Source organism: Wasmannia auropunctata, unplaced genomic scaffold, assembly GCF_000956235.1.
Source record: "Wasmannia auropunctata unplaced genomic scaffold, wasmannia.A_1.0 LD336034.1, whole genome shotgun sequence".
Lineage (NCBI taxonomy): Eukaryota > Metazoa > Arthropoda > Insecta > Hymenoptera > Formicidae > Wasmannia > Wasmannia auropunctata.
The window spans coordinates 189,978-207,779 of record NW_012026856.1 but is presented as its reverse complement, the minus strand read 5'-3'; the positions used below and the strand labels follow the sequence as shown (position 1 = coordinate 207,779).

Here is a 17,802-nt window from a genome sequence, read left to right as displayed (position 1 = left end):
GACGTGTGCTCTTCCGATCTTGTGTGTTTTCTTTACACCAATCAATTCATCTTATTATTCTGTGCATAAAAGTATTAAGGTACAATTATCAAAAAATCAATAGTTTACGAGATATTTTATATTTTATGTCAAAATATGGCATGATAAATATTAAATATCTCATAAATTAAAGTATTGATTTTTCGATAACTTTAATACTTTTATGTGCCGAATAATTAAAGGAATCATATTATTTAAAAAAAATCATAGCCATTTTAAAAGTAAAGTGATCTTGTAATCTTTAAAAAATCGATTTTTTGGGGAAATTGATTTTCTCATTATTTGTCCCTTTTCATATCCTACAATTTTTATCTGAAACTTTTTTTGTATCTTGCGTATTCTTCGAAATATTTGTTTAGGGAAATTAAAATGGGACACTCTATATATAACTTTACTAGAGATGTTTTACTTCGATAAGTCTGCAAATAAATTAATGTATATGTTTTCATAACTAAATATAAAGATATTTTAACCAATTTCGATAAGATACAAATTTCCGGATAAGCCCTAAGAAATTTTCCGTAAGCAAGATATCGAGATTAAATATTCATTTTTAACGTGTGAACGTTGTGATTATCATTATTCGGTATTTAAAGACCGAGACAGGAACGATTTCTGGCTGTGCATCTTGAAAATGGTCGCAGTTTAAAAATAAAATTAATGCCCTCGCGCTCTGTTGCGAATTTTTTTGAAGGCGCGAGAACGAGTTTTCAGTTAAATTTCTTTCTTAAATTGGGCTCGCCCAATGCATTAGTTCACCAAAATATAACCGTAACGAATCTGCGTTTGCGACCGCGGATGAACCTTTAACAGCTGAAATCTCGGAACATTTCGTGGATTCCGAGACGATTACCGATTACTGAATTGATTTCATATATTTCAAGATGTTGCCCATGTCCGCGGATTGAATATTATCGAAAGGTTAATAGAATTACACGTGTATCCACGCGAACCGGATTTGTCGGACTGTACCGTGAATATTTAATTAATATCAATCAAACGTAACAAAGCGATATTATAAAATCACATATCATGAAAATAATGTATTATCTAATAATTACTTCAAAATAATGAAACTATTTGATAAGTAACAGGCGATGATGACCCATTAGTACAGAATTACTTGTCGAAAGAAATGCGTAAGATATAGAAAAACATTAAATAAAAGAAAAGACGATCTCGGAAAGGACAACAAATGGAATAAGAGAAATTTGTATGCGGCAAGGTTAGCGTACGTGTCCAAACTAGGCTGAGACGTGCGGTACCTTGCATCTCGGTGACGATCCCGCAAAAAATTTGTGCCGCTAAAAGGGAAGACAATTCCGCGGGGTAAAGTCGAGGAGCATGTTACTTGTTGCCGACGAGACTTCCATCGTCTGAAAAATCCTTTACGAGGTCTATGCGAGAACGGCACGAAAATCAAGAAATCTTTATCTGCATCCGTACTATCCGCAGAAAGACTAGTTTATATGAAATTTAATTAGCCAATTAAACCTTTCAATTTTCTTTTTGATTTTCTTCTGATATTTCTCAACTCGGTCTCTACTCTATTTGAGATGATTTGATAATCTAAATATCTAATATCTTCGCGTCTATTTCTTGTTCATTCCGTGTTTATATCTTTACATCTATTTTACAATGGAAAATAATTCGCCTCAGATCTGTTTGTGTGGTATAAATCGGTATAATCACGACTCAAATATGTCCATAAAATATATAAATACAACACAATATTAATAATAAAAATAATAAAGAAAAATCAGAGACTGAAAAAATTAGCGAAAAAATGTAACAAAGAATGATGGCGCATTCGAGAAACAAAAATATAAATTCAAGATCATCGTTTGATCTGGATTGTGAACGCACGAAAGAACGTGATGCAGGCCGTTTTGGATGGTAGACGAAGAAAGGTTCGGAAGTCGCTTCTCGAGCTCTAACGCCTGAGCTATACCTTAGATGGTATCGTGGCCGGTCTGCCCACCGTGTCCACGCATATTTTAATATTACGAGATCGACTCATGCCACGAGACGTGTGCTTTCATCAACACACACATTGTCTCGCACATTATACCTCCCACAGTTCCTTAAACTGAATGATCTTTGATAAATATTGTTTCGCTGAAATCAATTTGTTTCTATATACTTCAATTTGTAACTTGTTTATTTTAATTATTATTGAAAAAATTAACCGTAATCTTGGTGAAAATTACAGCTCTGTATTTGTTCAGTAATATTAATTTTTAAAATTACGATGAGCTTTGAGTTGTATAAATAAAAATTTCCACAAATAATTCCTCACATTGACCACAAAGACAAGAGACAAGATTTGGAAGGGATGACATTCGTTTCGCGAATTAACACTTCCCTAGATGGTAGCGGTCGTTGGAGTTTCAATGTCCGAAAATGGTTTGCGACTTTTTCGGCGAAGGGTTGCTTCAACACAAATTCAATGTGAGATCTCGTGGGCCCGGTTGTTGTCTCACCGCGCTGTCAACGGAATGCTCGCTATGGCGAGTTCGTGATCTGATTTATGGTACACGATCAGAAAACCATTCTCGTTGCATTCTGATCGTGTTATGATCAGAGGAAGATCTCTAAAATTTCCCTGAGTTAATCTTACTCGATGTCTTAAAGACTAAGAATTTGGTAGATAAGAAATTGGCTAAAGAAAGAGAAATTATATTTATTTATATAATAAAGTTACATTGAAAATGCAACGCTTCTCAGCAAATAAATTAAAATTTCCTTCAAATAATCATCGTGTAATTTGAGCAGTATGTATTTGATATTTTGTATTAATGCATTCATTCATTTCTCGAAAGAAATTACGGCTACGCTACAACTTTGGCGCAGCCGGGACATTTGATTCGAGTTTGCCGCCTTATAGAGCGACATAATCGCAAGGATATACGTGCACGTATAACAGAACGATCATTGCGACATTGTGACGATGGTTGCATGAATAATGTTTTAGACTCGTAACACGGGGGGACCGCGCAGCAATCACAATCGCGCGACAGCGTTTTATTCTGTCCTGCAAACAATCGATTAAAATAATAGACGGCATCGTAAAGTATAGTAATATCGTACAGTTTGCATCGACAGCCATTATAAAACAATTCATGTGCCCCTTGAAACGCAGCCCGTTCGGCAGCACCGTCGCTTGTAGAGCGTATAAGAAACGCGATGTTACTCTCTTTTTGCACCATTTCTTACTTTATATAAGGGTTCGATATCCTTTCGAGTCGAGGTTTACGAGAGCTCGTAAATACTGCTCCGTTCTAATTAGATTTTTAATAGCGGCAATAAACGGCGCCGCGGCCCGCCCTGAAAAATCATCGTCTATTCCGTGAACGACATTGTCCACGACGAAAGTGGCTTCCTTATGGATAAACCTTCAGAAGAGCAAGAACCACTTCGCTTCCCAGCTCTTGCGATATGACTGAACCGCTCGCCGCAGCTTGGTCTTTATCTTCTCTTCTGATCCATTTGCGGTAATATTATACGTTCAATATGTCACAGGTTACGTAATTTCTCAGTTGCCTTTCTAGCGACAAGTGAGAGTGTGCAGAATTTATTACTAGCCGCAATAAAACAACTTTACTTCTTTATTATGTCCCCCTCATAAAATTCCTGAGACTTACTCATAATTTCTCTTAATGAAGCGGTAAAAGCATGTTGTTTACTATTCAACGTTGTTTTTAAAATGTAGCCTAACGCGACAAAATTATTTTTTACTTGACAAGTCTATGGAATACTATAGGACATTTCAATCAAGTCGACGCTGAAAAAAGTTCAAGTAAAATGTTCCCGTGAACATTATTCTAATAAAAACATTATAGTTGAATATCGATATTCATTTGGAAAACTGCATCTTAATGAAATTATTTATCTGATCGCGTAAATCTCACGTGTTTATTAGACATTCATTAATCACACGTGTGCAGGATTAATTTATAAGTATGTATCAATTCGCGTCGTCGTGTCGAAAATTGATTACGTTTCTCTTTACATTTTATTTTCTTCCCTCAATCATCTTGAGTGTCTAAAAATGTTAGTGATGCAATTCGCCTGAGATCAGATTCGATTATTAAGTATCAATTTTCGATGCGCATCGCAAATACGTTATATATATCTTGCAAACATTTATACCGAAAATGTGTTACATAAATGTTATGTTAATAAATTATCTAGTAATTGATTTAATTTTGTAAATGAATGTCGTCTGATTTCTTTGCGAATACAAATAAATATTGTCAAAAGAAAGAGCGATAAAACAAAAAATATATAAATAAAATATATAAATAAAATAAGAGTGTTGGAAGACCCGATTTCGCAAATTCTCGAAATAAGAACTCCAAGTTAATTCACATCGGCGTCTCGAAGTGGAAATTTAGACTGTAAAACTGGTCATTAGGATCGTTTGAGGGACGCAACAAAGGGAGGTCACCTGCAGCGCTTTTAACCGTCTAACTATCCCTTCTACCTGCTGCTCCTTCTTTCCCTTCGTCCGTTCCTCCACATACACGCGTTTGCATTTATGGCCACGGTTATTTCCGGATCAGCGTCTCCGACACTGTACGCCACCGCTTTATATTATTAGGACTGTGTAATTTCTCATTGTTCCTCTGCACTAGGCATTCGCGTCGCATGAAAGGTTTTGCACAGAGATACATCGGTACCCGCGGCTAATTTTACGAGTATTCTATTGATACGCTCTCTATGCGGCGCTATCATAATAGCTGGTCATTGCTTCCTCATCCTGTTCTCGTTTTATTAGATGCAATAAAATTGAAATTGTGCTTTTATCTTGATTTTCAACTTTCGCGAATATACATTCGTTGATTTGTTATTCTTATCCATTGATATTCGACGCGTATGAAAGTAGACACGTACGAAAGTACATGCATTCATTTAATGAATGTACGATAAACATCTTAATAGTAAATTCTTGAACCTTTTGCGCGAAGAGATAATTTAAATGTTATCGGGTTTCGTAAAACTAACTTTAACGCGATTTATTTAATCATAGTGAAATTTGTGATTTCGCTCTCTCGTCTCGTATAGGATAGGGCCATGTTTTACGGGAAACGGTACATTCATTTAGCAGAAAACCTACATACGCCACGGTTAATATACGATATTAATGAAGGCAGGTCTTTGTGACGAGTTATACCGGAATAACTTGTTTCGAGACATTCCCACTCCGTAGACGACGATTGCTAAATCCAAAGTAAATGCACAATGTCACGTGCGGTAGTGCACCGATCGTGCTAACCGGTTATCATAATTTTACGCGCTTATCTTGTAGATTTAGAGATGCCATTTATAAGCGTAACTCATAAATGTTATTATCCGTTAACAGGATAATTGGAGATGATAAAAATTTCAATATTTTCTATTATGAAGGGTACCTTGATTTATATAATACGAAAGATTTATTATCTGAAATATTATAAATATATACGAAATTGTGTGAAACAATAATTTAGAAATCTATCATTTTTTGAATTTTATTCTTTTTCACAGGCACACGAATGCCATTAAATTAAGCAAATATTCCATTCAAACGTATATACGTGCGACGGAGCTTCGCTTAAGCGAGTCATGTGTCCCTTATCGGCGAATCAAACGTGAGGCAGTAATTCGTGTCATGAGCCATCGTGTGTATCGAATGCCGGTGATCGGGGCCTCGACAATCACGCATTGAACTCCCAGCCGATCGCTGAATTCTAATCGTTCGTTCCACTGACGACCGCTTTCCTCGTGTACAACGGCGACGAGACAATGGAATCGCCGGTCTTGGCACAGACGACGTGAAACGTCTTGGCCAAAGAAACCACGAGGAAGAAGATGAGGAACGACAGGCGGATGGGGGTGGATGGAACGGAGGAGAGACAGGCCCCTAACGGGCGACGAGAATCTTACGAGAGAAAGAAAAAGGAAAAGAGAGAGAGAGAGAGAGAGAGAGAGAGAGAAAAGAGAGAGAAACGAACGCATCTCGAAAGCGGTTGCAAGTCTCAGGACGCTGCTGAAGGGAACCGTACGCGACATTCTCGTCGTCCTCCTTTACGTTCTCTTCGTCCTCTCCCGAGATACCCGCCCCCTCGCACCTCCTTCCCGTCAATCCCGCGTGGTACCATCGTTTCTTTCCCCGATGACGGCAACTTTTTATCAGCCGCGAGACTCACATACTTCCTGCCCGACAACGGGCTGAAATTCCACGCGGTAGTCGTCACGATACACAGTAAGAAGCTAATCGAGCTGGATCCGCCAGAAGGAGCTGCCGAGTGATCCGGAGGGTCCCGCAGGAGAGAGAGAGGATTCTCCACGGGGTGCCAACGAGACGTTCCAGTCTTTCCCGGCTGTTCTTGCGCCGGTGAAAAGCACGCGGTACCAGTACCGTTTTTTTGCGTAACTTAATGAAGCGAAAGAAGGGCCGGCTTCTCCATTAGGCGATTTAACTCGCGGCGCATGGACTTCGCTCTTTTTTCCTTGCTTCTTTCTTTCTTTTTTTTTTCCTCTTAACGAGCACACGTCTCCTTAGGACACGGCATTTGAAACATTTGCTGCTGTCGAAAAATGGCAATTCATTGCCGAACGCGATGAATTTAACGCGGGCAGGCTGGTGCGAATCGACTCTACAATCTTTTAAAATTAAAATAAAAAATAACGTAATAATGATATAAGATTCTACTAATCAGACACAAATACATTTCATGCTAATATAAGTACAATATAAATTTTGTTAAAAGATCCACAATCCATCGATTTAAATAATAAAATAACATTCTTTCTCGATTAAACGCGGAACGATATTAATAGTGGCAATATTTCGTGCGAGTCAACGTTCTCTCGGTAGAATGATTGATGATTCTCCACGTAGCGATAGAGAAATCGTTTAGAAAATCGACGAGCTTCCGTTCCGCCGTGGCATATTCGCGCCAGAGTTTCGCGGTAATGTCCGGCGGAGAGGCTACTTCTTCGGGAAAGTGGAAATGGCTGCTGGAATGCCCCGGCAGAGGCCTTTCGGCGTTGTAATAACGGGGACTACGCGAGCCATCTCCGAGGATAACACGACAGGAAGTTTCACCGCGGGGTGCCCGTGGTACATGCAACAGGGCCGAGGTCAACCGTCGACGAGTGATACCTACGCGGTTAGAAAGTCAGGAGATGTTCAGCGATTGATGCAACGTCTCCTTCGCGAACGTCCGGCTACACACGCTCGCTGTAACGCCGCGAAGCGGCTGTTAATTGGAAAATCGGCGTTGCGGTTGATTCAACTCTTCGCGGGATGCGAAAGACGCTTCTTCAGCTTTAGAGCTTCCTCGGTAGAATGCAAGGAGCTCTTCATGGGGTGCCAAGGAGTGTACAGAAGAGGTTGTTTTGCTTTTCTGTAGTAGAAAGGAGGAATTTATTACGCAGGCGTGATTATGCTGTCACTGTATTGATACGAGTCGCCTCTCCGGCGTCGCGAAACCCGACAAGACATCAAGCGAAGTTGCATAATGTACACGCGGATGATGATTAGTATGAGAAAAATACACAAATATCTTCGTAAATATGAGGGATAAATATTGTAATTTAGCAACCGATGATATTACATTTAAACTCAGCTGGAAAAGGAACTACATGTCAAGACACTTAACGACATCTAAAGAAAGCGTCCAACCTATCGGCGATATTTACCTGACGGGGCATGTTAGTAAACGGAGCTGAAAGGACGATGCAGTCAAGTTTCCTCGACTGCAGACTTCCTACCCACCAGCTCGCAAACGTCAGTTCCACTCGACATAGCAATAAACAGACCTTCGCTCGGTAAAATGGAGAGACCGCCTGTAAAAACACACCGCGATCGCGGTGTTCCAAATACCGCGCGATCGTGATATCGCCGCCGGATAAACTACAGAGAAACAAATATATCCGTCGTTCAATTATTTTCAACAAACTCGAATTTACGGTTGACAAGTTGACGCGGAACATCGAGGATGGAACGGCGCGTTGCTCTCCTCCAACGTCTACGGAGTATCTGGCGTAGCGTCAATCTTGACGCCGATTGTGTCATAAATTGCCTTATTAGTTCGACGTACGCTGATAAGAGGACTCGGATACACGCTTATCCGTTTTCTCTATCTGTCGTCCACGCGCGTAGGAATGCATCGACCTTCCTATTCTTTCCCTCTTTCCGTCCTAGTCGAAGGATACGGACACAATCTGGTATCGATTGTGCTAGCTGGCGGATCATTTGGCACGACCGACCGTGTCTGGCACGATAACCCTGACAGGCAGCGATTTCGCGGATGCCCGATTACGACGTGGTATCATCCACGCACGGTAACGTCATGTGCGGTACGTACGTGCATCGAAAGTGGCCGGAGTGGCATTCGTCCGGCCAAATATAACCCACGTCGCTACAACTGACGAGCATTTTATCTGTGAAAATTTTGGCACTCGAGCGTGCATCGCTAAATTTCGATACAAAGTTATCGGATACGACTGTTCAAGACGATCGCTGGATATGTTTCGTGATGCGTTGCCGATACACCGCGACGATCGACCTTGCGGATCGACTTTGCTCGGTTAAGAAAAAAAAAAAGGAAAATATGTAGATATACTTGAACTTTATACGCAATAAACACGATGCATGCTCTACATTATGTAAGATTAATTGCCAATTGCCATTAGTTCACGCGCTTCCGCGTTCCCTTGTGGAATGTATTTTCTCTAGCTCACGTTCATCCTACGCGGAGAGTTTCATGTAATTTTCAGCGTGTCTGCTTCAGTCTTGCTCGTAACGGAATCTTGTGTTTTGCGAAATATAAATACCTCGTTGAGGTTCCCGCGCCTGGACGTAGCTCTTTTTTTATACGTCGCAGCGATTACACTAAAATGAGGATTTCGAGTAATGTTATTACCAGCCGGCTAGCGATAGAACTAGTTTACGTGTCGGCATATTAACCTCGAAACTGTAAATGATTATTGCAGCCTAAGAATGGCCACGAAACAAAATTACAGTAATTATCCCGACGTGCTTAGCTAAAACGAGGTTTCCTCCGCTTTGGCCGGTAATTGCGCTGGTATTGCTAGGTTCCTGCTGACACGATGCTTTATCGGTTTCTTTAGACCTCTTGAACCTTTTCATCTTCCTTAATTTACCTACTAATCACCAATTTACGTTTGATAAATTAGACTACATTAATCCAGGTCCGTTTGAGACGAGTGTGGCATAAGAATATTCTCTTCGTGCTAAGTACGCTTAATAATTTTAATTTTTTATGCGAAATCTTTTCCAGAACTTTTCGGTTTTGATTTTGTTGAATAAATTTAAAATATTTTTATCTACGTGCATTCGAAGTTTTCAGTTTATTAATCAAGATGTAAGTGAATAAATAGCGAACATATAAGATTGCAGTATGCAGTATGTAAGCGTAGCGGGAACTCGAGAGTATATAAGTATAATTTTTCGCAAATTTATGTTATTCAGGCCAATATCAATTTATTCTACATCAAATTTGAAGCGCGAGATTACACGCGCTTTCTGAAATTACGGTGTGTATTAACTTACTGTGCCGGCTAGATATTACCAGATATACGATTCGGCAAACCAATTAAGTAAACTCGTACACGATAAATATTCAAAATTACAGTGTATTAGCTGGGTACAAGATACGTGTAATACCCCGTTTTTCCCGACTAAACGATTTTACGATCAATAATCGAACAGGCCAGAAAAGTCCTTGCTTCCCGTAATACGATGCAAGGTCGATACTTCTGCATCCTCAGAGGCCGAACGCCTCGTAATCATGAAAACTATTGCCCAACTGCGCTGCAGTTAGTAGTTACCAGAATGTTTTCAGTTAACGACGTAATTCCACACGGCTTCTAGCTTTCGCAAAAATATATTCCCAAATAATCAATCTGATAAATAATCGATTTCAAATTCATCAAGAATCTGCAGAAGCTGCGTTACAACCTATGAATAATATAAATTTCATATTTTTGCCATCAATAATGATCTATTTCCCTAATATATTAATTTAAAATTTGCTTCAAAATGTTATTTTGATTCAATACTTCTCTATTATAAAAGTGGTAAAATAAAAGAATTATTGGCGGTACCAACAAATAACATTGCAATTATATTTGTTTAATTATATTTACCTCTCAATGTTTTATGTGTATCATTATTTATTTAAAAGAATATAAAACTTGAATTTTTTAATTTCTTCTTAATTTTACATTTTATTTTTGTTACAATTGATGAACGGTAATCCAGAATAAAAATTATACAGAATAGAAATTTGAAGAATTTTGCAACGTTTTTTATTGGTACCATCGATGCGGTGTACAAGACACTTACCGGACCGTTAGCGGCAACCGCGTAACCGAGGACGAGCAGGACGACGAGGACTCGGAAGATTGTGGCGACGTCGTCGGCGATCATGACCAGAAGTGGTGGTTTGGTGGATCGCAGCCAGCGGGGCGACGAGCGCAGACGGTTCGACGGCAACGGGGACGGATTCGTCGGCGAGGTAGGCCGGTGGTGCTCCTGTCGCGGACGCATCGCGTCATGATCGCGACGTGCTGCCGGTCGATTCCTGCAAACCCGTGAGCCCGAACGTCGATGTGGCTCGGGATTGACGGCTGTATGCCACACGTCTGTCTACCTACCTACCTATACACCTACCCACCCTCGGGACGGAAAACGAGCTGAACGTGCGTGAACGCGTGTGTCGCTGGCGCGCTCGCGCGTACACGACCCTACGCGCCGCGCCACACGCGGGTCTATAAATACGGACGCGAACTCCACGCGAAGAATTTCAAACAACCGCGCCGTGAAATACCGTCGGTGAGCCCGGGGAGAGACTAAAGGCTCGATCCTTCGACGGGCACCACCGTCGTCGAATCCGTCATCACAAGATGCGATGAGCTCTTGGCCTTGACACTGCGCCCTAAGTCCAAACTCGATCTGAAATCCAATGTACAGATAGATCTTGCTTAGGACGAATTGATAGCATAGGGACGTTAGAATTATGGGGAAAGCTACGGGTCGCACTTTCTCAGAAGTTATGCAGAAGAGGTTCCTATGATTGCATCCATTAAGGCAATTTATTCAAATCAAATTACATTAATTTTATTTGAAAAGTTGAAGAACTTAGAAGAGGTCACTCTTGCACGAGAACGGAAAGTTTACAACATGTCTTCAATCATAAATAGAATTTCAGCGATAATTCCAACAATGATATTCCGCGTATTTTACACGTGCCGCGAGGATTCCTGTTATAGCGCGGCATGATTTATATCTCTTCCAGCCGGCGTTCAAGCAAGCCGAGGAACGAGAGAGCGATGCAAAAAAAAATACACATTTCATGCATTTTAACTAGTTTGTATCCAACGAAACCGTTTGACGTCCCATTCTCGCGTGCAAATCGTTACAAGATCAAAAGATCATGCTTGACGTCTCTACCCCTTGAAGAACACGCGCGAGTTTTCGCTGCTATATACCTCGGTTCCCTAAATAACGTGCGTTAACAGGGGAGAGATCTTACCCCGGGTACTTCAACGTGAAAGAATAAATAGCTCGAAGTCGTGAAAAAGTTTATCGATGTATCAAGCTCGATCGATAGACATCGCGGAGACGTCAATAGCCTCTGTCTCTTATTGGCAGTTCAATTCTTATACCTGCTATTTTTGACGTTATCCTCGATGAGTGCACCGCAACAGCAGACGACGACGAACGTCCGGGGGGGGCGGGGGGGGGGACGAGTAGTGATATTAAATGAAGCCTCGCGTCGTAGATCACGCGTGAAGACGCGGCGTGGTCGCGTTCCGCGTGAATGTCCGGTCTGTCGGCGGGCTCGATGTAGTAACGACGATCGTGCCTGATAGTTGTTTATACCGCGAATCGCCGTTCGCGATATTAAAGGCGAGCCCTGTCTCGTGAAGAGATATCGCTCCTCCTCTCCAGCCGGTAAAATTGTCCAGCGTGTGAAGCACGACGTGCGGCAGGGCTGCCGGGCGGTCGCACACCGCCCCGGCTCTAACCGCGGAACCGGCTGATATTTTTAGTTCTCCCGACTTCTCCAACCGACTGTCTGTCTTCACCTTTGAAAGCTACCTAGTTGCTCTCTCGGCTCGCGGTGATATCTTTGTTCTTCCCCGAAGCACTACTCTCCCGCGCGTACGTCGGTATTGGCGGCGGAATCATGCCGCGTCTCCCGGTATAAGCTTGATCGATGAACCCGCGATGAGATATTTCGGGCCTCCTTTGAATCGGCATTCGACGCGCGATTGCGTTTCCCGCGAGCTATTGGATCTTGGATTCGTTGCACACGAACGACCGTGTCCCATTAATATCGTGTCACACTTGAATCTCGATAAAGTGAAAAAACTTTGGAAAAAAGTTTAATATCTCAGCCTCGACATCTTGACACTTAGCAAAGCTGCTTTTCAGCCACTCGTCAGTTTTTTTGCCGAGTTCCTCGTCTATTATTTCATCCCGCGCGTACATGTAATCGGCAAGCTGATATCTCTTTTAGTCCATTAGCAGCTGGATTCTCCACAGAGCCAGCCTCCTCATCGGTCGATTTTTCGATAATGAAGACGAATGAATCGGGGGAAATGCGAACGTTCTTCTACACCGATAACGCCGCGCGAAGACATTCATCTGTCATCGGAAGCGCGCGGCAGGATGGCCCGATCGCGCGATTCATCGCGCGCAAAGTGACACTGTTCGATGTGTCCGCTCGTGCGGGAGCCACTCGAGCGAGTACACGCACGTGGCTCCAGGCCGACTGACGAGATACACGCGCGCGAGAGGAAGTATCAACGGAGGCTGCTGAGAGGAGTGGCTGCCAAGCCAGGCGGAAGTGGAGGGTGATTCTGCGGCGCGGGAACAGCCGGTCGGGCGGTGGGGTGACGTCGGCAGATGGGACCTCTCTATCTCGTAGTTGAAGACGCGTTTACGGTCGATCACGCGTAACGCCAAAGCGCGAAGATGAATTCGTATCGATGCGATGTACTCTGTTAATCGCCATTCGGCAAACGGTAGGAGAGCTCGTGGAGAGCTCTCGCTGCCGGTCGACAATCGGCCGCGACCGGCCAGACTGGTCTCGCCGCGATAATATCGACTCTCTTTTCCAACATTAATTTCAAAATAGATTAGCCGCTTAATAACGCGGTACTAAAACGCTCTTACGCCTGCATCCCGGTTGTTACGTTCTTGCACGCTCGAATCGCGCCGGCGGAGATGCTTGGAGATTTCTTGTTCAATTAAGACGTTAGAGTACTATACGACGTTGTAAATGGAAAGAATTTTTATGAGAAAATCGTGAGATACTCGAGTCGCCTTTGATACCAAGTGCTTATACTTCCATGTGACATGATCTTTTTACTTTACTTCTGGTACTTTAGCACGACTGAACATCTAGGTCACACTCAGACCTCACGTGAGATGACAATGAAAGATGTGTGAGAAATCCCGAAGAATCGTGATGTTAGAGCTGCATTTAATTCTATGCCTCTATGGTATTCAATATTAATTGACATATATGTCAATCAAACCGCCTAGCGGTATTCTTCGATTCTTCGGAATTTTACAAAACGGATATCGAGACGTAACGTATATTAGAGATTATTGCTATGCGTATCATTAATTGACGGTCAGTCCGGGGAGGACCGCACCTTCGTAATTCTAAACTTATTCATTCAACTTCAAAAAGGAGAGAGGGGACGGGGGAAGCAGAGACCGGCCACGGTCGGTTGAAGGATTCGGTTAATGACACACGTCGCAGTTGCCTACCAAAGTATCCCTGTGGTCTGGGGCCACGCCCCGCTCTCGCAGGAAGATTACACGAAATTGGCTGTTTTTGAGGAAAAAATAAGCAAGAAGCATGCCCGCTCTTCAGGCCGGTGATTTCGTTCCCGAAACGAGGACCGCTTTTCGACCTAAGCGAGACTGACTCACGTAAACGATACGCTCGCGCTCTCGCAAGAGAGCAGGTCGGAGGCGTTCCGCTCGTTTGAGGAAACTGTTACATTGATCAAAATTGCTCGCGTCCATCTAGCGCTGTATGTAACGATTACGTGTCGACGTGCTTGCAATAACGAAGATTAATTGCGTTCCGCGATGCGCGGAAACGCGATTAAAGTACGCGTCTCATTATCGCCATCGCGGTATCGCGACGGTCATCGGATTTGCGACAATGTCCGCCATGTATTCGATAATGTCGCCTCGAGGGAATCAATTCTCGAATTACGTATGCATAATAATGTTAATTAACGTTTGATCTCTGATCATGAAAGTAGGGACAAATTTTTGACAATAGTTTCACTCATCATAACTGAGTAGCAACTTTTATTGTTTTTTTTTTATTCGTCGAATTTGGATAATTATTGCATATATTATTGAAACGAACGTAGATTTAAATTGTTGCTGAAACGTTTCCAAATCAGTTCGCCGATGAAAACGAAAGTAGAGATGGAATATCCCGTTATGAGTACATAAATCGTCGGATAAAATACGCTGACGTACTTAAAGTTTACACGAGCTCGATTCACTTGGAACGTCTTCTTCTTCGTTCTCTTCGTCTCGTTTCTCAGATACTCATGATGCCATTTATCGCGAAGGCCTGTCGACGCGAGCATTAGAAATAAATCGCTGACACGTCTAACGTAAGGCGATCCTTCCGGAAAAACATTACCGACCGGTGGCGACAGATAACAGAGCTTCGTCGTCTTCATCACGGTCTCGTCGTTTCGCATGTTGTTGATGGCGACTAGTTTAGCCCAATTTTCATCCATGAAGCAGGAGACGTTCTGGTGCATTAACAGATCCATGAGACAGATTTCCGTAGAGGAAATCCTTAAAACTTTCTTGCCTGATTGGCGTATGTGACGTTCGAAGACGTTGTTGTACAGCCTGACGATGTCCCGCACATTTTCTTGCATCACCATCACCAAATCTGAATTCGTCAGATCCTGCAGGTGATCAAATTCAACGTAACGGTTGCTCTTGAAACCGGTGCTCGTCAGCCCGGCGAAAAATATTGAGGAATAGGAAGCGGAGATAGCGAGAATACTGAGGAAGACGATTCGCTCGTGTCGCTTCGTGGGTGCCGGTGGAAAGGACGCGGCCAATATGATACCAACGATCCTCAGAAAATACCATCTCCTCGGATCGAACTTCATCAATCTTGAGCACAACCAGAAGATTCCTACGATCGAGAAACTCATAAGGAGCAATCTAATCGCAGTGCCGTCCATGAAATTCTGCTGCTTAGCCAGCAACTTCGGCACTACGAAGCACCAATTCTCGAGGAAGAGAGGATCGGTGTACTGTATAGCGAATTGCACGGCGTATCGTAAGTTGTGTAAATTTCCGTACATCGGCAGCGAAATCAATAAGGCGTCATACTTTCCGAAGGATAAGTCAGGCAGGATGCCATACTGAGAGCCATTAGGCATTATCTGGAAATATATGGGCTTCTTTATTACTTTAGGCACACCGGTAAAGTTCATTTTTTCCGCCAGAACGTCACTCAAGATCTTGTCCACGCCTTTCAGCTCCGGTCCGTTGGACGTTGATACGATATCGCTATACGGAGGCCGACGGGTAAAAGCATACACGAATGGATAACCCTGCATATTTGGGAAGTCATCCGTGAACCATGCGACACCTGCGGAATATGGTTCCTCGTGATGGCTGTCGTTGAACGGATTGTACCGATGGACGATCGTAGACCACTTGTCGGAGCACTCGAATTTCGAGTATTCCACGACGATCGCGTCGAGGATCTTCCTCGACCACATCGCTCGGAACAGCGTTGCGAGATCGCGACACGGTCGATGAAGTATCATCAGTACGAGTACCTTGGGCCGGGTGCGGTCGTGGACGAGGCGCCTCGTGTCTTCGGCCACGAGCTCGCCCTCGACGATATCCGGCCCTCGCCCTGAGACGTAGATATACACGACTAGATCGCGTGACATCGCCCAGGAAGAAACCTGAAACTCTGGCTTCATCCGATCCGCGTTTACGTAAAGCGTCGGTACGCGTCGAGCTGTCGCCGCGGCTATTTCACCGAGGATACCGTTCGCTTGCCCGTCCAGCAGCGAATCTCGAAGTATGAGAAGAGCATCATTAGCTCGCGATGTTTGTAATACTTTGCTCAAGATATCCGCGAGAAGGTGTTCGCCCGAACGATCGTTCACCTGAGAGAGACGGCTTTGACTTTCGACGAGACAGGAAAGTGCGATGGTCCAGTACAAACGTCGCCACATAATTCTTCTTTCGTTGATAACGGAAGGAAATGACTGTGGTTATCGGAAGCGGTTGAAATGACTACTGCGAAGAATAACTCGACATCGAGAGTATCGACAATTGCAATTGCGCCGCTAGTTACGCAGGCCGTATCATTAAAGGAAGGAAATATGAATTCTGTTAAAATATTTACGGAGAATTGCTTTTCGCGGGAAAACACTATAACCGTCGCATATAGTAGTTAAAGATCATTAGTCTTTGCCACTAACGTATTGATTCTTGTACATTAAGGAGAAAAAAAATGATTTCTCTACCTGGAGAAAAAAAAAGCTTTGAAACACACATTTAATTTTTTCGTTTATAATTGAAACATTACATTTTTATTTGCCTGATTATTTTTTGGTCACTCTGTTATTTGTTTAGCATATTATTTTTGGTCCATTCTTGGAAATTTAGAAAGAAGTTTCTAAGAAAGTAAATATTTGATTATTCTTCTGTGATGCTTCTCCTTTAATGCGTTCCATAAGATATATCCACATACCTTTTTATCTTCAAAATAAGTAAAACAGACCTGAAGGAAAATTTATTGAAATGTTATTAAAAAAATAGTTATTAAATCGTGAATAAATTGATAAATAAACGTGAATAAACTTTCTACAGATTATTTGAAATCTGTAACAATCTTTTAATCTTTCGAAAATTAATGATTGATTATTTCTAGAGTTTTTAAGCTACGATTATTAAAATAATTATTATATAAATAATAGTCTAGACCGCGTAAGTGAATATTATAAATAAATTTTAAGAGACTTCCATTATTCAGCCTTTAAACTGCGCGCCGAATTAATATCGGACTTGCAATCATAAGCTGAAGATGGAATAATGAGATCATAATTAAATTGATTTTCAATATTAACAATTCGATGCGAACAAGTTTTTTGAAACTGTGCACGGAGAGAATTTTTTTTTTAAATTTACCCTGAAAATCATGTTAATTGTGAGACAATATAGTATTTAGGTAAATTTTATTGTGCACTACAATAAATTTTACTGCGAAATCTTATTGTAGTGCACAGTAAAATTTACCTAAATACTGTATTGTCCCATAATTAACATGATTTGCAGGGTAAATTAAAAAAAAATTCTCTCCGTGTGAAAAATTTATTGCGAAAAACATTACCTTAGTCAGAGTACGAACCTTCTGACTTTCCGGGAGGGACGCTGTCTTGTAGTGGTCAGGAAGGAAGCAACTCGAATCCTTACTGTGGTTCCGTGTATAAGTTTATTTAAAATGTTTATTCAATTCGCGTCACGTACATTGTCACGAAGTAACGTCTAATCGCACAGTTTGTTTTATTTTCGAGATTTGCACTCGCGACAACGCCTGGGGGCTGTGATGCCCTGAGTCGCGAACACTTTATTCTCGAGATTTCGCACTCGCGACAACGCCTGGGGGCTGTGATGCCCTGAGTCGCGAACACTTTATTTTTCGAGAGGTCACGCCT

The 17,802-nt window shown here is 42.1% G+C and overlaps 2 protein-coding genes across 2 annotated transcripts in view; both read right to left on the bottom strand.

Annotated features, from left to right (window-relative positions):
* Positions 1–10,693, bottom strand: part of LOC105452288 (venom prothrombin activator vestarin-D2) — a 17,087-nt gene extending 6,394 nt beyond the window's left edge. Inside the window, exon 1 of the mRNA XM_011693261.1 lies at positions 10,400–10,693. Coding sequence (XP_011691563.1) covers positions 10,400–10,603 — 204 coding nt within the window. The 5' untranslated portion in view covers positions 10,604–10,693. The remainder of the gene's footprint in view (positions 1–10,399) is intronic.
* A 195-nt stretch (positions 10,694–10,888) lies between these two features.
* LOC105452296 lies at positions 10,889–16,317 on the bottom strand. The gene is made up of 3 exons (XM_011693270.1): positions 14,599–16,317; positions 11,722–11,921; positions 10,889–11,008 (listed from the first exon to the last, which is right to left on the bottom strand). The coding sequence occupies exons 1-3, from the start codon at positions 16,315–16,317 to the stop codon at positions 10,906–10,908; spliced, it is 2,022 nt and encodes a 673-aa protein (XP_011691572.1). The 3' UTR covers positions 10,889–10,905.
* Positions 16,318–17,802: the final 1,485 nt, after the last annotated feature.

Bases quoted from the DNA above. Each gene is read 5' to 3' on its own strand.
- LOC105452296 (XM_011693270.1), bottom strand. From the start codon at position 16,317: ATGTGGCGACGTTTGTACTGGACCATCGCACTTTCCTGTCTCGTCGAA. The intron at 11,922-14,598 runs GTGAATCGAGCT...AACAACTATCAG, and splicing joins CGAAGAAGAAGACGTTCCAA to GCACGATCGTCGTTACTACA. The intron at 11,009-11,721 runs GTATAAGAATTG...ATTGGATTTCAG, and splicing joins GATAACGTCAAAAATAGCAG to ATCGAGTTTGGACTTAGGGC.